Source organism: Urocampus carinirostris, chromosome 4 (genome assembly GCF_059441175.1).
Source record: "Urocampus carinirostris isolate Australia breed hairy pipefish chromosome 4, RoL_Ucar_1.0, whole genome shotgun sequence".
NCBI lineage: Eukaryota > Metazoa > Chordata > Actinopteri > Syngnathiformes > Syngnathidae > Urocampus > Urocampus carinirostris.
In genome coordinates this window covers 37416927-37437537 of record NC_142352.1, presented here as the reverse complement: position 1 = coordinate 37437537, position 20611 = coordinate 37416927, and the positions used below count along the sequence as shown (strand labels likewise).

The 20611-nt window shown below is 37.6% G+C and overlaps 1 protein-coding gene across 6 annotated transcripts in view; it reads left to right on the top strand.

Moving 5' to 3' along the window:
* Nucleotides 1-20611, top strand: part of tead1b (TEA domain family member 1b) — a 59537-nt gene that overhangs the window by 16846 nt on the left and 22080 nt on the right. For 2 of the 6 annotated variants that reach the window (XM_088334443.1, XM_088334442.1), the window contains exons 4-6: nucleotides 10154-10218; nucleotides 16052-16114; nucleotides 16205-16267. In XM_088334443.1, coding sequence (XP_088190569.1) covers nucleotides 10154-10218; nucleotides 16052-16114; nucleotides 16205-16267 — 191 coding nt within the window. Of the gene's footprint in view, nucleotides 1-10153; nucleotides 10219-16051; nucleotides 16268-20611 lie in introns of all 6 variants that reach the window. The other 4 variants (XM_088334445.1, XM_088334444.1, XM_088334441.1 and 1 more) reach the window with 2 other exon arrangements.

Sequence of the window (20611 nt, the reverse complement as noted above, 5' to 3'; positions counted from 1 at the left end):
CCATTTATATATTTCCTATACACTCTTCACTGTGAAAGGTATCAATATAACAACATGTTTTTGATAAACTGACATCTACCCTCTCTACACAAACTGCAACTGTATACAGGTAACATCAGAATCATGACATGTTCGACTTACAACCACACTATCAATGTTCTTTTTCCAGCTAATGCACGTTTCTTTTTTCAATATCTGGCGCTGCAGTACGTAGCAGCTCGGCAACGCTTTTGACAATTTGGCAGCCACCGTAACTGGATGCAGTACCAGCAGATAGCACCATTGTAATGGATTTACAAATAGTTGGTCATGAGTCAGATGTTACCTGTATCGTCTCAGATCACTGCTTTTTATTTAATTTTGATTTGACCAAGTATTTAATAACCCATCTGAGATTCTACAGGTCAGTCTGTAGCATAAAATGCCTATAGATCAGGGGTGTCAAACTAGTTTTAGCTGGGGGCCACAAATGCTAAAAGAAAATCTCACGGGGGCCGGACTAGTAAGTTTAAGAGAAAGAGAGAGGGAGAAAAAGAGAGAGAAAGAGAGGGAGGGAAAGAGAGAGCGATAAACAGATAGGAGAACAATGGAGACAGAGTAACGGTGAGAGAAAAAGAGAGCAGAATAGATATATGAATGGAGAAGAAGGGGGAAATTAATATAGAGAGAAAAAGAAAGTGAAAAAAGAGAAAGATAAAAAGAATAAGAGAAGTGAAACGACAGAAAGAAAAAGAGTCAGCAGGAGACAAAGTGAGGTGAGAGAGAGAGAGAGAGAGAGAGAGATGGAGAGGTCAAAAAGGGAAAGAAAGAGGGTGAGAAAGAAAGAAAAATAGAAAGAGAATTCAAGTGTAAATTAGAGAGAGAAAATAGAAAGAGAGCAAGACAGAGAAAAAGAAAGAGTTAGAGAGTGAGAAAGAAATAGAGAAAAGAGAAAAAAAGAGAGAAAGAGAGAGTGAACAGGAGAAAGAAAAAGAGGGAGAAATAAATGAAAAAGAAGTGAGTCAGAGAGAAATGGAGAAATACGACCACAATTGTTTCGCAAGTGTTAACTGGCTTTGGTGACATCCAGTGGAAATATTTAAAACTACAGCTCATTTTCCTCTTGAGCTTCTCTCACTGTTGTCTTGCGGACCGGATTTAAACCATTGGTGGGCCTGATCTGGCCCGCGAGCCGCCTGCTTGACACCTGTGCTATAGATCATTCAAAAAAACAACAACTGGTCCTCCTAAATATTGCATCGGAGATTTTTAGTGCATGTCGTGGGCTCAGTAGCCTAGATGGTAAGGCGCCCGCTTTGAGACTGGGAGGTCGGTGGTTCGCGCCCCGGCCGAGTCATTCCTAAGACTTAAAAAGTGGTCGGCGGCGCCCTCTGTTGGCTGCGGCTGCATCGGCTCGCTACAACGGGTCAGGTGCAATCGACATTTCGTTCTGTGTACATTGTTACACAGAATGACAATACAAGGAAATTATTATTATTATTATTATTATTATTATATTATTATTATTATTATTATTATTCAGTTAAACATTATTGAGTCCACTTGTCATAAATAGACGCTATTACTTATATTATCACACTTAGCAACATGCATGTGAAGTATCAGTATTGTCAATTTGGGATCTTGATCCCTTTTTACTTTGACTGGGGTGTTGTGTGCACTTAAACTGCACTTTTGTGCAGAATAACCTAATGTTGGTTATTGTAGGTGTATGGTTATAATTTACCTCTGTCTTGGTTTTTGAGTTTGAAAAGATCTTTAGACTGTCTCTGCTTTTAATGGACTCTTCACTCACTCCTGATTTCCTGCCATTGCAACATCAGTAGTTGGAAGTAGGACTATAAAAGTTCATTTATTTCTGATAAAAAGAAATCGCACGCCCAAATTTTAATCCATTCACAATATTATACATTTTCATTTTCCTGTTTGCAGTGCTGGTTGACTGACATTTATAGATATGCATGAATCTGAATTGACGTTGTGCTGTAGGTGGTGAATAGCACAGGCTGCTGCCTCTCTGAGTCACTAGTACCAGTACATGGGGTGTGTCCCAGCTGTGAGGCCTTTGTGAGGCCCTTAGAGCCAGCCTTTTTGGTTTCAGGTTGCATGTCCCCAGTTGGGTGCTTTTGTTTGACTAAAACACTAAGACTGTGCCCCTCTTAAAGACACAGTGTCACTTTTACGCTCTTTTTCAGAAATCACATATCCTGCTGATTACATCATATTCCATTGATGAAACACTTTTATTCTGATGAGATCATCTCATACTGATGGGACCATTTTGAGTAATCAGCATATGAATGAACTCTGAATGCTAGAATTATTCTCTCCGCTCGAGCTCAGGGACCGTGGGCAGCCGTTAACAGAGCTTGTCATCTATTCTTTTGCTGTTTGATGACAAGTGACAAGTGTCTCTCAACACTGCACAGAATCTCTGTCAATAAAAGAACCACAGATAACAAACAATCATATGCAACAGCGCTTTACTGTTTTGACATATCTTACTGAGCCCACACATTTAAATTCCAATGTACTTTTTAGTAAATATTACATTTATTGAACATATGTACAAGTCTCTATTTCAAGAAAGATATTTCACGTTGTGATTGTAAATTACGTATGTGAAAGTAAGGTATGGTATATCTGTTCTTAAAAGATTTTGTTAATGCAAGCTTATAACTGTATCCAACGACCAGTGATCAAGATTCTCAACTCGAAATATTCATCACAATGAACACAAAGTTGTTCTGTCTTAATTCATACTTATTTCTTGCAGAGAGCTTCTCCTCCATTGTGCCCTGACGTGCCATTGATCCTGAGAAATTGAAAATATTGATTTGACTCCGTGTCTTACTTTGTTGTAGAGCAGGGGGCAGCGCAACTTCCTGACGTTACTAACCGTGTTCACACACAAGACTTGCTGTAAAGCCAGTTCCTCGGGAGACTCATAATTATAACCGTCTCTTCCGATTAGTCTTTCAGCCTGCCCAACTGTAGCCTCTCTCTGTGGTCATTTATTCCATCCCTCTCTGTCCTCTCTTGAGAGAAACAGCTCAACACAATGACCAGCCTAGTCTCTACAATAATGTATGTGATGATAAACACAGTGACTCCTAATTGATAGAGTGATTCAGACAAGGGCCGTCTCTGCAAATTGGTCCCCCGTGAGTATATGGCTCAGAGCAGAGACTCGCAGGTTTCAGCTCTTAGCCATGTTTGTGAGGCCCCCAGGCCAGGGAGGAAAATCAGAATGCGTTGTTATAGACCTGATGATAAAGATGCGTCTCTACCTTCTTAGCCCTGTCTCAATACAGCCGGAGTTCAGCAGAGGTTGCTGCTGTAATCCTTTCAGTGTCTCCAGGAAGGCTCAGGTTAGTGACCTGCTGCTTTGTGATGTCTTGTAAGATTTTAAGAGAACACCTCACCTTTAATCCCCCACTGTTCAACTAACACATTAGCTCAACCGTGCCTGGCCCAGCCCCTGCAATAAAGCCTTTTAGCCAGCTCAATAAGGTCGTTTGAAGTTAAGTATTGATTTCTTTTTGTGTCCAGAGTACGAACAAATGGATTTTTAAAGAGCTGTTAATTACAGTTGAACACAGCATGATGAAGAGACCTTGATGTTTGCTATGGTTAAATTTCTAAAGGGTCAGTAAAAAATATTACAAAAATATTTTTCACATACTCTGGAAATCTATGTGGCTACAAGGCTTATTTACAGAGATTTTTTCAGAATAATTCTTGGAATAGTTTTATTTATTCCGTAGAAATGTTTTCTATGGACTATACACATACACTGTTTGTGCTATGTGTTATTATTTTAAATGTCCAAGCGTTTACTGGTGGAATTTTTTTATCTCAGCTCTATTCATGTTCATTTGCGTGTGGCAACAACAATAACCTCAGCAATGTAATTACTTTACCACGTACTCCGCATAGTATGTCCTTGCTATTGTATTTTTTTTATTTTAACTGAATAACTTGTACCTAATGTATGCTGCGTATGAATGTGCCAGCAAAGTCTATTGTAACAGAATAACTTTGTTAAAGTTTCTGCATTAAACAGCATGTGGCCTTGCTTTTTTCCTTTTTAATCTAGATGCAACATTTTCACCAAAAGCAGCTTTGGATGGAGCCCAATGTCATAATCAGTAGATGTTATCCTTTGACTTCTACCAGCAGTGGCCCGGAGGCTAAATGACCTTGACTGTTATGTGAGCTAATAAAAGCACTAGCAACAAGATATTTTAGGAAGAATTTGCAAAAACACTATTTATGGTGGGTTTGGGGGGGAGTCTGGTCTTGGGGGGATTGTTTTATCATGAATAGTTTTCTTTTGATTATATTCTTCTAATAGCCGTGAATGACCTGAGTAAATTTTTTGCTTGCACTAGGCAGAACTGTGAAACTTGTCAAGTTCTTGAGTGCATTTAACGTGTTCCTAAATCTGTTTTAGTACGGTCGCACACGCACGCATACAGAGTCTTTTTTTCATATCCCAGTTAATGACTTTCCATTGACATAATGCATTTCCTATTACCTTACTTTAACCTTAAAGCCCCAATGTGTAAAATTTGACCACTCAATGGCACTGTGTTGTCTGGTACGACCGAGGGCCAGTCATACGCGGCGCAATGTGGTGGCAAGATGCCGGACAAACATGGCGCCTACTTAAGTGGGGAAAAGAAATACAAATTTCTCGACATATGATTTTTTTAATATAAATTAACATTGGTATGATATTTCACGTATTAAAGAGAGTGTAATATTTAGTGCCTCCCAGTGGTAAAAAAATCACTCTTACAACAAAAAACATTGATTTGAATACCAGGCAGACATACATTAACTATCATACCAATGTTAATTTGTATTTAAAAAAAATCATATAGCAAGAAATTTATTTCTTTTACACTGTGGAATACCCACTTAAGTTGGCGCCATGTTTGTCAGGCATCCTGCATCCACACTGTGCTGTGTATCACTGGCCCTCGCTCGCACCAGACAACACAGTGCCTGCCATCTAGTGGTCAAATATTACACATTGGGGCTTTGAAGATTTTAATAGAGGGCTATTGATAGGTCAGTCCCTACAGGCCAGCCACCGTGGCACATGTGTTCTGTGATGTGGGATGGCTGCTGTGCGTCTGTCAAGCAAAGTGCTCGAAGCAACACACTTGCAGACCACTTTCAGGCTATTTGCAGGCTGATTCGTAACCTGGAAGAGGGCTGTAGCCCAGATGTGACTTTAGTAGGGGGGTAGGCTGTGTGCTATTACTGCATGTGTTTTAAAATTGGGGGAAGAAATAGCTGGAAAACTGCTGAAAGACACTGTTTTGCTGCTCTGAGGACAGAAGCAAGACAGTTATTTTTTAAGCATGCTTTGACCTAAAATTAGCTCGGTTATGTTACAAAAAGTATTTTTCTGAATTCAAAGAAAAGCTTTTTGGCTCTTACAGGGACCCCTAAATTGCCTTATTTCTTGTCTCTCTCCACTTTTTGTCAGGCCCCCAAAAATATTTTATTTTATTTTACCACCTGTTATATCTCTGTGGCAGAAGTTGATTATGGGTGTGGTAGCACTGAGGTTGGTCCACTGGAAAATGTGACAATGTACTTCATTGTTATTCACAACAGAGGGAGTCCGTCGTTGCTTCCTAAGAAGGGTTGCTGGTAGCTAAATTGGATTTCTGACTGAATGAGGAATGGGCTACTTGGGGACTGCCTAGTGAAAGTTGAGCCACCGTCTTTTTGTGGAGATGCCGGTGGAGTGCCATTGATATTTTTTTCTAGCTCTTCCAGGGTCATTGAGATGCATAGAGAAATTCACCAGGGTGGCCCCCTCCAGCTGCTGACCGGCACACATCTTCTCGGAGATCACATAATAACTGTCTAATCCTTTTCCTGCTGCTTTGATTGACAAGAACACACCTTTTAAAAAGTTAATTTTCTCAGGGCTCTCCAGGAGTTGAAGCAACTGTAGGACTTTACTTAACCCTTGGAAGTGCTCCACCAACTCGGGGCAAATCTTAGTTAAATGGAGGTGGTGTGCTTGCAGGTGGCAAATGTTGCAATCCCAAACATCAGAAAAAATACAATTTCGCAAAAGGTTTTGGTCTTCTGATGAAATAAAAGTTAAAAGTAGTCCATGCAAAATGAATTTCCATTTTTAAAATATTATGGCAAGTATTAAAAACACTCAACCGAAACCAACCAAAGAAACACGGATGACAAAATAACGTGGAATTACATTTGAAATGCGAGGAGTCAGAGTCAATTCATTCTAAGCAAGTAATGCTCATACCATATGCCGTAGGTTTATTTGAAAACAGAAACTAGCAGAAGATATAATTTCCTTCTTTGAGATTCAGCACTAGAGTATATCAATACTTTCTTTATTACACTGTAAAGCAATGGAACATCAATGTTTTAGTATCTTGAACTTATTGGGGCATTTTGTGTTCTTGATTTTTGTTTCTGTTGTGTTCTTTTTTACAAAGCGCTTTCTTACACGGGGCATGTAACTTCATTCCTACAAAATGTCATCTTAACCCATGTTATTATGTAAAAACAAAGTGTTGCCTATGAAAAGAACCTTTGCTAGCTCATCTGTGACAACCAGAACCAGTAGAACTGTGCCTGTAGCCAATGCTAATAATTGTTCAGTTACGTAGGTTGTGGAAGAAACATGATTAATTTTTAATTTTTCTAATTTTCCACGGGTCTGAGCGTTCACACAAAGTCGGTGAGCAACGCTTGAAAGAACAGTGAGCAACCATAATCCCAAGTGTGGCAAGATAATTAATTATCAAACATGTCCAAAACTTGACATCAAGTTACATTTTGCTGAGTTTCCGGCAATGCAAAATTGTTTTTCTCTTTTGAATGAATTGACTCATGTACTATTGCAAAGGTTGTGCGGCCTACATACGTCGTTTGTTTTTACAATTCTTTCACAAGATATCCATTTCTTTTTTTTCCTGATATATTTTGTCGCATAATATGAACATTTTTGGGGGCTTATTTAGTCGGTTGTAAGATACAGAACTGTACTTAATCACATTTTTTAGTGGAAGTACAATGATGGCAACAAGATTCACTTGATATAATTGGAAATTATTTGAATGCAACACAAACCTTTTCTTCTTTTTTCCGTGTTTTTTTTCTTCTTTTTTCTTCACAAAGTCACACAAAGTGTCATTGTGTTTATTTTTTCCGAGCTGTTACTTTTTTCTTTTTGTTCCCTATTTACTTTTTTCCTACGTTTCTTTCTTTTCTTTTTTTTCTGGCTTTTTTCTAAATTTTTCTTTCTTTTTTTCTCTTCCTTTTGTTTCTCTTTATCTAGCTTTTCACTATTTTTTCATTTTGGTATTTTTTTTGTTCTATTTCCCCCTTCTTTTAAGTAATTTTGTGCATAATTTTACATAATATTTGGTCATGTTGGGATTAAAGAAGCAAAAACAACCTGAAGAGCCGTTTAGACCCGAAAGAAGATAGTCCTTTTAGTGAGCCGAGCTAAGCCGAAGAAACCGGTTCTCGACAAACACTACTAACTTTACTCAACTTCTTTTTACTTCGACTCGACTTCAAAATACCGCATATAGGACACAACGTCAGGGGAACCCGTGTATTTTTACCTTCATGCGCTGTAACTTTGACTTAAATCGCTTCTTAATTACCGGTAGTAATTTTGAGCCCTCATTTTTGTGCGCTGGCTAGATTTTCTTGTGTGCTGAGAATGTGCGAGCAGTGCGCACGCGTGCAGCTTAGAGGGAACTCTGACGACAACACAAAAAGTACAGACGAGGCCAGTATTATGGAAGCATTTTGGCTCGCCACTTGATGCAATTTATTTGACATTACTTCTCAAAATCTTCCTTTAGTCATGGTCAAGTTGTTATGTGACTCATAGAGACCTCATCAATTCATAGCAATGAGATACAGAAGAAAAAAACATACAGTAAAATTCTAATCAGGGGTTGGGAACTTAAAAGCCATAAAAAAACATAATGTTGTCATTAAGTGCATCTTATATTAAACATCATTTTTTCATAACTTGTGCAAAATACGCCTGAGAAGATATCCGAAAAATGATAGATGTCGGATGTCAGACTAATGTGTATTCTGATGCACCTAATTGGCTAAGATTCAGACAAAAAAAACGTTGACATTCCATCTCACCGACGTTAAAGGTGGAGAAGCTCTACAGCTAGTGTTAGAAGCGCGGTTTTGCACTCCCTGCCTAAATGCGTCAAAATAGTGAATTTTATCTCGTAGCATGATTTATTCAATCATGAAAAAAACCTTACCTGGCGCTGGGCGAAAGAGGGGAGTGCGCTATTTGTGAGATCTGCTCACCACTACCGCTCACCTAATCAAATCACTCTGGGTGCTTGACTGTTGTTTCCAGTTGTATCCAGTTTGTGCGTTGGGTTTTCATTATAATGTGTCTCAACAGTGGAGATACATTGTTAAATGAGCTTCCCTATACATGATTTCAAAGAATGAATGTTTGTAGTGGAAAGAACTGAACTGCTATTTGATCAACTTTCTGCAACAAGGGAATGAATTTACAGCCCTATTTGGCATTTAACCTCCCCATGGAAGTCTGGTAGTCATTATTATTGATCAATGTATTATCTTGGCGGGACAATTTACCATACAATGTTATGCCCTGCTCAGTATGCACTGGTGGCGTTTAGGCCTTCTCTTGACATTTTGGTTTCTGTTCTTGCCATTTAAGGAATTTTGGAATTACTTGGCTAAAACAACCAGGCATTAAATCGATAATGCACATTCAAATATATATCTGTTGTATGCTAGTTCTCTGGATATTATCATGAAGGTAAATCTTCCCCCCTTTCCCATTTCCTTCTTTTTCTATTTGTTTTGAGACCTGTCATTCGCTTTATAATTCTCAGGTCACAAAGGCAGAATTATGTTGAGACATTTTCAAACCTTTGTTACTTTGCTGTTCAAACAGTTCCCACCAGGCTCCTTTCCCCAGTCTAGTGAGAAGAATGAATTATTCAAAAGCAAGCAAGCTTTCAGCTGGCCATTTGTGTGCTTTGATCTGAGAATTGGTTGGTTGCATGAATGCCTGTATTGTCATGTTACATTTCCACAGTGTGTGAAATCTTGGAATTTTTACCCATTTGCTAAAGTTTACAGACACATTGAATAGGCAAGGTAGCACTACTTATCCCCTGATGTATATATTCTGGGAGACAGCACGAGGCAGCGAACACTTGAGGTGTACTTGACCCCCAACCTCAAAAATAGTCTCTCACTTTTTATTGTCCGCGTTTCATCTAGGTGCACTGGTTTTGATAACTTTTTGATCTGATTGCTTGCATAGTTTATGGAATTTTGCTATCTTAAAAAATGTACTTAATCTTTATCATGTCAAATTGTATGTTACAGTACAGTTAATTTTGGAAGCATCTGTTCCTTAGTATTAGGCATCCCGGTCCGATCGTAACATTGTGACGAAATTTCCATCACTTCCTAGCTGTTCTTTAGTGTGTCAAATAGGCATCTGTATGGGATTGCGTCTGTTTTGACTATATTTCAATTTTCTAGAAGAAAGTTGTCAGAAGATGCATTATTTCATGTTATAACATCATAATGCATTATAATATTTGGGTTTTTATTTTTTGTCCAGGTGTATTGGTGAGAAAACAATATGTGATAATGAAGCGAAGGTACAAAAATGTTTCAGTGAATTGCAGAGGGTGGCTGTACATTTCATAGAACAGCAGATCAAACCCTGGCAATGCTTAGCTACAACTGAACAGATAATTAGAGCCCCCCGCCCCCTCTCCCTAAAATATGTCTAATAGTTTTGTTTGGCGGCATGTTATTAACATATGAAAGGGCTAAGCAGAGGTCATGTGAATTGTGACAACAACTGTAGCACAGCCGAGAGAACATGAATGATGGGAGCCATTGTTAATTGGAAATCTGTACAATGATGCACATTTAATTAACGATCTAGCCATACCTGCTCTGTTCCAAACACATGGCACCCATGTTCTTCTCTGTAACAGAATGAAAAACTACTGTATGTCTTTGGTTGTGTTAACATTTTTTGAAATACCAATGCGATGGACCACTTAGACCCACAAGATTCCAATTCCATTTCATGTTCCTGCAGGACGGAATGAGCTGATTGCCAGATATATCAAGCTTCGGACTGGCAAGACGAGGACTCGCAAGCAGGTAAGAAGAGAGGGACTGTCTCCTTTGCACAGCGGACTAATCCCCTGTTACGGCCACGTTGCCTGAGCAGATGTCACTGGATTTAGACATCTCCAAAATTGTCTCTTTTAGTTCTACATCCAAACACATAAGAGCCTTAGCTGTAGTGAATTTGGAGATGAAAATATCAGTCTGTACTCCCTTTTACAAATCCATTAACTCCTGACCACCCTTAAAGAATAGCCTTTAATTTAGAAGAAAGAATCAGTTATACATCTGCAATATATGTGTGCAATAATGAGATGTCATGCAAAAAAAGGTAACCACAGTTACTGAAATATCCCTTGGCCTTGTAAACCAAATGACAGAAGTCATGCACATCGCTGTGGTACAAGTCTTTAATAATGGGGAAAGTCAGTGCCTTAATAATTTCGTACTTTCTCAAAGTGTTATACTTTTATGTGTGTTTGGGAGTTGAGCCTGTCCTCTGCAGGCAAGTGCACAACTCTGACCAGAGATAAGCTGATATTTCTGAACCAGAGTGATGGAATACGGACTACATTAACATCTGCCACTGACTAGGGATGAACCGATACTACCGTTCTCAGACCATTATAAAGAGCTTACGCGAGTACAGTACCTAACCGTGCCAAGTACTAACAATGGTAATAATACCATTTCACATGGCTGTTGTTATTTTAAAAATACTTTAATACATTATTTATTTAAAAAATACCAAAAGCTTTCCATAATTGAAGCATATACATCATCATTTGAGAAGTACAGTTATCCTGCTATGTACCACGCTCTGCATTTTGTAATTTGATTGGTTGTTTTAAAATTTGATTTTAGACAAAAACAGAGGATTTACTAAGGCAAGCCAAACAAACAAAACGAGTTTTATGCAACAGGAATTTTAAATTCAAATAGAATGTATTTGTTTCTGTTAAAATGACTAACAAACAGACAGGATATTTGTACTATGAATGTAAGCTAATTTTTTCATTGTTTTTGTAAAGAAAATCAAGGATATATATCTCAAGCATATTACATAAAAACACAAAAAAACATGCAGGATACGAACAGCTAATTATCTAATATCCCAAGCTATCACAGAAACCTGACTCACTGCTATGCACACACGGTGGAGTTGTTAACGTAGCTTTGGCTCGCCAGTCAGCTGGGGTGCTGTTATACTGCTCGTGTCTCCACACACAAATGGTTGAATTGCTTGGCCCATAAGGTAGGTGATCAGGTATCAATACAGAGCAGTGCATTAGAGCAGTGTTCCTCGACTGGTCAGACTCAGACTCACCATCCCACCCTAATTACAAGCTGGAACAGAATTCCACTTCTCAAATGTAACCAATGAAAGGGAGTGTAAACCAGAAATAGTAGACCAGCCAATCCCCAAATAACTTCACGTAATATTATTCCCTTTACACTTTGGTGTGTTTCAGGTGATATTAAGTGTGTCATCAAGGAATGACTTGAGACTTGCCCTAGATCTTGTCAATTAATATTCCCTTCAATGCTCGGTTATCTGCATTTTAAATGAAATCCAAACTACTTGAAATGCACTAAAATAGCATAAAATAATTTGCTGTTCTTCGGCTGTTTTGTCCAAGAAGTGAACTGCACTTATGAGACTGCGAGCCATTATACCCGATCGCATATTGCTGTGAGCAAAGACTGGTAGAGTGCACTCTTGTCGAGGAGTGTGCCCTTTTGGCCCACCTAAAAGGAAATGAACAGTTGTGGCCGCAATCCATTATCTCCAATTGAGTCTTGCTGAGAGCGGGTGCTGAGAGCAAACCTGTGTCATGCATGGCAGCTCTTATTTATGTTTTTCGTCTAAAATGAACAGCACCTGTGCGGTCGCAATCTTTTATACCAGGTGAACTATTGCTACAAGCAAAAGCGCATGTTAAAATGGGGTAAGGGGGCTATCTGTTGTTTTGGGGGGGTTTTGGTCCTTATTAACTGCAATAGACAGGAGTGCAGTATCTGGATTTTGCAATGCTTAACATGTGATCTTTTTTTGTGGTGTAAAATAGCAGGTGTCAACTCTCATTTGCAGGGCATAATCTGCTGTTAAGGAGTGTCATTGACCCTCAGTTATTAAGTTTTTTGCTCTGGCAAAGGCCTGTGGCCCACTTGTGGGTCCCAACCTTCCAGTTGGGAAACACTGCATTAGAGCATTTTCTTTATCTTTGCATCCCTCGAAAGAACAAACGAACCAATGCCACCAAAAATATTGCAAATATACAGTTCAGGGCCATAAAGGGCAAGCCAAATTTAAAGGTGATTAAAAAAAGCAAATTGCTATTCAATAAAGACGTGAGGGCCACATTAGCAGAATCTCAACAAGATATGTCCAAAAAAGAAGCTCTATTCCACATGCGTAAAAATTTGCTCCAAGATGGACTGCGGCGCTGCAAGCTTTATTTTAGAGAGTTCCCTCTTAAAACAAAGCAGAATCTAATCAGCAAAATTGTTTAGCGATTTTTCGCTGAACTTGGTATTAAAACAAAAGTGTGTTGAAAGGATACTGTCTAAATTTGCAGGATTCTGCACTTTTGGGATTCAAAGTCTGTACAGTGACTTTTTGTCATTGCTCCCAAGTGTGATAAGGTTAAAATGATGGAGGATTTTGTTATTTTTTTAATCCTTTTTAGATATTTATGAATATTCATACTTTTCATTTCAAAAAGGTTACATAATTGTTGTTTTTCCTCCAAGTAATTTGATCACTAATAGTGGAAACAATGAGGAATTATTTATTCTGGCCTGGTTTCGGAACACTGTTGTTCATTGAATGGCCACTTTATTGTATGTAAACAATCCCAGAGCCCTTAACAAACCTTATATTACATGAACAGGCATTTGCTGGTATCAAGTGATTTTGGATTGTATTGTTACTGGTCACTCAGATGCCTAAAGATAACAACAACATAACATTTTATAGTAGAAAATGGGAGTCATACAATTTAGACTGACAGGGGCCAGGTTGTCCCACTTTATTTAAAGGTAACCAAACATTAGAGCCTCTCTGTAGAATTATCCAAATAGATCGTTCACCTTGAAATAGGAGCTCTATAAAGCACACATGCATTTTCACTACAATTTGCCAAACTTGACAAATGTCTTAATTGTAAAATGTGCTCATTTTCATCACAGTCAATCTCTAATACACTAAACAAAATATATTTGTTACTGGACTGAATGGTCAATATGTGTATGGACATTTGACTTTATGTATCATTTGTGCATTATGCTTGTATACCATGACATGAGCGAGAAGATAAATACTGTATTTATTCGTTTATAATGCACACTTGTGTATTGCGTACATACCTAATTTTTGATAAAAAAATGTACAAATTTGTTTCCTTTTTATCAGCTCAAACTCAGCATTTTAAGTGACAAATTTTGTTAAATACATGTAATCTGATTAAGATTATTCATTGACAACGTAAACTATGAACACAATACCAATATACCATTTACAATGTATTTATTTAATGTCCTTCACAGTCTAATTCATCATCAGATACACCAAAGAGTTGTTTCCCTTGTCGAGCTTTTTTTGCATTTATTTGCATATTGCAGGATGACTTTTTGTTTTCGCTAACGTTTGTCTCTGGTACTATGAATATAAATAGGGTGACAATAAAATAAAATAAAATATATTTTCATATGTCATTTATATCATTGGTGCTCTTGTGGTTGGGATTGGGTGCATCCAATGATTTTCAATTGTGGTCAGTGATATCGAAAATCTTGTTTATAACGCGCACCCAAACTTTGAGATCCTTTTTAGGTAGAAAAAAATGCGCATTATTTACAAATAAATACCGTGCAGCTCTCAACATGACTTTTCACATTTGATAACATTAATTTGATCATTATGCCTCCCCAAATTTCATACAAGTATACATTTTATATGAAATCAAACCACTCCTTTATGGGAACTATTCTATGTTGAGCACTGTAGTAATGAATTAATCCAGGTCTTTCATTTGTTTTGGCAATTATATATTTTACATTACAACAAAGCCTTGACTTATGAGTTCAGCCCATCATTCAAAACTCTTTGCACCTTATTTTTTCCTCAATCAAATTACAGTAATTCAGATGTGATTTATATGTAATATTTATTTTTCTCCAGATCATGGTCTGACTGTTGTGTGCATTTGATACGGATAAATATGTGTACACAATACAAGTTATTTCAATAAAAGTGTAATAAGTAATTACCTAAATAAATTATAATTTAAAGCATAATACAAATATATAGTTTTCATCAATACTTTTTATGAATATATCAAACTATTCTAATTTATATTGCCTTTTTGGAATACGCCATAAAATTCTTAATCCTTCCTTGATGCAACTATTTTGCCACAGGCTGTTGACTGAAAATGACATTAAGGCTGCTCCAACCCAGTTTTGGGACACACAGCACAATAAAAAGGATGGTGATGGAGAGGGACTTTATGCTCATCATTGCAGTTTTTTGTTAGTGTAGCAGGAAAATGGTAAAAGTAAGATAAAACCTGTTTCAAACACACTCCCTACGACAACCCAAACCCTTAAAAAGATTAAAAAAAAATATATATATATACATATATATATTTGAGCGCATCGGAGAAAGGCATGTACTTGATGAATGAGCTGAAATGATGACTTTAAGATGACGGCAGAGAGTAACAAACTGTGAGATCCTGGACAGCACCTTTATCTTCTTTTTTTTCTAACAGACTTTTATGTAACATCTACTACTTTTTATCATTGCTTTTTTTTATCCGGAACTTTGCACTAAAGTAAAGTTAAACTGGGAGTTTTTAAAACAACCAGCTTCCAAATGACTTCTAAGTCTGAATTGTGTTTAGTGCTTCTATCCAATGTTTGTAATTCAAGTCACCGGTAAGTCACTACACAGACAATGACATGAGTATGGCAAAGAATTTATAAATTTACCATTCCCACCTCCACGCTTAAATCAACAGTGTGTAATGTTTAGTGCCTCCTAGTGGTACAAGAAACTTTCATTCAGTATAAAAAAAAAAACAATTGATTTAAATACCAGGCAAAAATACTATCATACCACTGTTAATTTTTATAAAAAATATTGTTGAGAAATTTGTATTTCTTTTACACTTTGGAATCCCTACCGAAAGTCACCGCCATGTTTGTCTGCCAACTTGCTGCTTTGCTGTGGTCTTCTATTCACAGTTTTTTGTTTGCACTAGACTATGCAGTGCCATCTAGTGGTAAAATATTACACACTGGGGCTTTAAATGTTTTCAAACGAGATTTGGGTTTTAAAAAGGAAGCCCGGTAACAAAATACCGCTTCTTTCCGAAATCATAATCAACAATTTTATATCCTTTATTGTCTGCCGTGCGTCTAATAAATGAGGCCTCTTCCAGATTTTCCTGTTGTGTAAACCCAAACAGGCAACCATTTTCATTGATGGAAATATTTAACATACACCTGCTACTTTAATAGCATTAAATCTGATTATATGAACACATCAGTCCGCCATGTTATGCCCAGGAAGTAAACTTGGCCGGTGAAATGCCCGGTGTAGTTCCCATAAGGATACAATACTAAGCAATTGGCATTCAGTACACAGTGGCTCACATCTGTGTGCTCTTAATGTGTTCTAAAGAGGCCTGCATCCTCCTTAATCAGCTCACTTAAGTGACGGCAACTCACAGGATCATGCTTTATTGGATGCTAGCACAGTGTGCCGTGTGGAGATGCCACTGACCTGCACCTTGTCTCCCTGACAAAGACATGTGTGTTCTCGTTTTGTTTATTTTCCCCTTTTCTCTTTTGAATGGAGGTGTCTAGTCACATACAGGTCTTAGCAAGAAAGAAAGTTCGAGAAATCCAAGCTGCCATTAAGGTACGTCTGGCTTTGCCCAGTTACAGGGGGCTTTTCATTGCTATGGTTACAGGCTCTTCCTTTGTTTTCCTCCCCTCCCCTTCCCCGCAGGTGTCTAGTCACATTCAGGTTCTAGCCAGAAGGAAATCTCGGGAGTTTCATTCCAAGCTAAAGGTATGCGCTTTTCTACTTTTGGCCTTGTTTGTTGCCAAGCGTCTGAACTAGGCTCGCTTATTCCGTGGGGTCCACTAATACCCGATGCTGCACCCTAACCCAAATCTTTTGTTGGATTGGTGCTGTCTGTCTCCGACACCTTTTCACCTTTCAAGCTTCATACACTGTGTTTCAACTATTTGCTTATTTGTGTCATGATAACAGTTGAAAAAAACCCAACCTTTTATTTTTGTAATACCTTTTTGTAACAAATTGATCCCCAAATCATTTTGATAACTTGCCATTACCTACTTATTATGAATCTATTTTTAAAAATAGTTGGAGTTGAAACACTCAAAGTTAGGGCGCGTCGTTTGAGGTGTCCTTAAAAAGTTTAAAGTAGAATATTTTCTAGTATGTGTTAGCAATTTTCTAAGAGCCATTATATATGTATTTCACACCTCTCCTATCTACTTTTTTCTTACTTTATCGGAGCTGTTCAGGACTCGCAACACGTTAGGCAGCAGGAAGGGGGGTACTTAATGCTTGTGCTCGCAGTTGTTATTGTTGCATGAAGACGGTGAAAGTAAGAAAAGGCCTGTTTCAAGTACAGTCAAAATGCCAACACAAACCCCACCAAAAAATATGCACAAAGAAGAGGTTATTCAAATGTGTCCAAAAAATGTATGTACCACACAAGATGCCTGACAGAGGCTGCAATGATGGTTTAAACCAGAAGATGGCATCAGCAAGTAGAACATTGTCAAATTCCAGATATCACCTTTAAGAATATCAGCAAATAGTTTTTGTCATGTGAAAAGCATTTATTTCCAAAATATGTTTCTTTTTTTAGGAGGATGAACATTATTTTACTGAAATATATATTTTCTAGATAGTAATACATTGATTAATCAACGAATTAATGAATTTTCAAAGCCAAATTAGTTGATATTTTTACGCCAGACAGGATTCAGAAGCATGCTGGCATTGGCTGTTTTGTGATTAGCTGAGGGCGCAAGTGCTGAGGCGCGTTCTCTACAGGCAGTACTGGGATTTTTATATGTGGAGGCGAGAAGTACTAACCCCAGGACAATAGTGTTAAATTGATCAAAGTACCTGTTTAGTATCGATACTATCGGTATTTGGATCGATCTGCCTAACCCCTACTCCACAGGTGCATGTCAGGCTAGGGATTTGTGTGTAAATAAACACGACTACTGCACTTCTTATTACACAGTTTTACTTAATTGTCCTCAACGGCTTACACTCAGAGCACAGAATAGTCGGCAAGCAGGCAATTTAGCGCTGCTATTCGTTTTCCCATCTATACCATCTATCGGTTGATAATTCAACAATGTTTTCCCGTTGTGTCGCCTGCCCTTTCTTTTTTTCTTGGGTGTCCCCATTCCTTTAAAAATCACTTATGAAGTAAATTAATGAAGCAAATTAAACTAAAACTCATTATTGACGGAAAGAAGATCAAAATCTTTTTTTTGCTTTTTAATGCCTTGTTTTATTGCAGTTCACTTGTTACAGTTCGCTATTTTGCAGATTTTCATCTAGCATTGTGGTCTGTATTCCTTTTGGCTAAACAGTCACCATGCCCCTTTTCTGCTAGTCCACCTGTGCATCATTGATGTTGCGGTCTGAGTTGCACACATATGTGAAAAAGCTTGACTAAACTACATTGTCTATGGGCAAATCATTTTCACTCTAAAGCTTTTTTTTAATAAACCATCATGTCAACAAAACACTCTGGATCCACAAAAGCAGCAAAGGTTAGAGGAAGTTGCTTTCTATCACCAACAAAGTTGAACTTCCTAACCCGCCAAACTTGCGATGTACCCTCATGTGGGTCTTTGGGTTGCTGACTGGAAGGTAAATACAGTGTTTCATCATGTCCACATAATAATGGCATCAAACTACTGTATCATGTAAAGTAGTGTTTCTCAATTGTTTTTCCTTCCCCCATTTGTAAAAACAAACAAAAAAAAGTACAGTAATTCTATTTGTTAAACAACTTTTTTTTCTTGGGCAATAAATTAATAAACAAACAAATAGATAAAAAAATGTTTCCACTTCGCGGTTTTTGACTATTGCTGGAATGCAACCGCTGTAAAAAACGGGGGATTGCTGTACTTACAAACATGGTAACTTTCACACTTTGTTGTTTCACTCTTAGTATTCCATACCCAGTAATAACGCCTCATTAATCTGTGGTGTGTATGTGTAAAGAGCCACAGAGAGTGAGGCAGCCACATGAATGGCTGCTCTTTCAGAGGCGCAGGCAGCACTGTGAGGAAAAACAGACGGCTTTTGTATGAATGCCTGTCTTTTCTCATTTAAAGCAAATTAGACTCCAGTAGCAAAGAGATGTACAAGTGTGCCCTTCCTCCTTTTTGCAGGCAGTGGGAGGGGGGTGGTCATCTCTGAAAACCTGCTGTTTCTTCTCATGTCCATGGCACCTCGGTCAAATTAGGCATTATGCTTCTGTTGTCTTTGTTTCAAGCAGTGAAAGGTGAGAAAAGGCACTCTCAAAGAAGCTGAAGCTCATTAATCACAACAAAAATCTTCAAATTACTTTTTCTTGGATTTCATTAGCCTTACCACCAATGTTCCCTCTAACTTTCCACGGGTCTGAGCGTTCACACAAAGTCGGCGAGCAACACTTGAAACAACTGTGAGCAACCATAATCCCAAGTGCGGCAAGATAATTAATCATCAAACATGTCCAAGAGTTTCCGGCAATGCAAAATTATTTTTCTCTTTTGAATCAATTGACTCATGTACTATTGCAAAGGTTGTACGGCCTACAAATGTCGTTTGTTCTTACAATTCTTTCACAAGATATCCATTTCTTTTTATTTACTGATATATTTTGTCGCATAATATTAACATTTTTGGGGGCTTATTTAGTCGGTTGTAAGATACAGAACTGTACTTAATCACATTTTTAGTGGAAGTACAATGTTGGCAACAAGATTCACTTGATATAATTGGAAATTATTTGAATACAACACAAACTTTTTCTTCTTTTTTTCCTTGTTTTTTCTACTTCTTTTTAAACTCCTTTAAAAAAATCTCATTGTGTTTATTTTTTCCGAGCTTTTACTTTTTTTCTTTTTGTTCTCTATTTACTTTTTTCCTACATTTCTTTCTTTTCTTTTTTTCTGTTTTTTTCTAAATTTTTCCTTCTTTTTTTCTCTTCCTTTTGTTTGTTTTTTTTCTCAGCTTTTCACTACTGTTTCATTTTGGTATTTTTTCTTTTTTGTTCAATTCCCCCCTTCTTTCAAGTCATTTTGTGCATAATATTTGGTCATGTTGGGATTAAAGAAGCAAAAACAACCTGAAGAGCCGTTTAGGACCCGAAAGAGCCGGTTCCTTTTAGTGAGCCGAGCCGAAGAAGCCGGTTCTCGAAAAACTGTACTAACTTTACTAAACTTCTTTTTACTTCGACTCGACTTAAAAATACCGCATTTAGGACACAACATCAGGGGAACCCGTGTGTTTTTACCTTCATGCGCTGTAACTTTGACTTAAATCGCTTCTTAATTGGTAATTTTGAGCCCTCATTTTTGTGCGCTGGCTAGATTTTCTTGTGCGCTGAGAATGTGCGAGCAGTGCGCAATTGCGCACGCGCGCAGTTTAGAGGGAACACTGCTTACCACAGTACAAAAATATATTCTTATCCCATTGAGGAAAAAGCTGCTCATTTTAAGTATATTTGTTCTATTTTTCCAGGTATTTTATCTTGTTTCTTAAAAAAAGTAAGAAAAATATACTCAACAAAATTGCCTTAGTTATTTAATTATTTATTACTCCAGAACAAACCCAATTTACAGACTCATGTATTTTTTAACAAATCAAAGTACTGTACTGTACTTGATGAACGTTTTGTTTTACAAATAACTTCTGTAATGTGAAATTCTAATTTTAGAAATAGTATTGCTGTTTTATTGCACAACCTTGGATTAAGGACCCAATCCACTTTCATTCATATGATACTTTCCCACGATCATGTGGATGTTATGGAAAGTTGCATTTATCTTATGATTCTGTCCCATGGAAACCATATATTTTTCCATTATTAAACATTTTTGAAAATGTGTCAAGGATCCACTAGGCAGCGACAAAGACCCACTTGTGGCTCCAGAGCAAGTTTGTATGGTGGAGTGGTGTTGGCGATAGAAAGCCTCTTTCTTTAGCCAATCAGAATGCAGAACAAAATACATGATGCAAAATCTGCAAAAAAATGAAATTGTGATATGTAAACCGCAATACGGCGAGGGATTACTGTATACATACTACAGGGTGTAGGTTTGGTCTTGGCATTGGTTGGGAGACAGCGCATTTTTTAAAGTAATC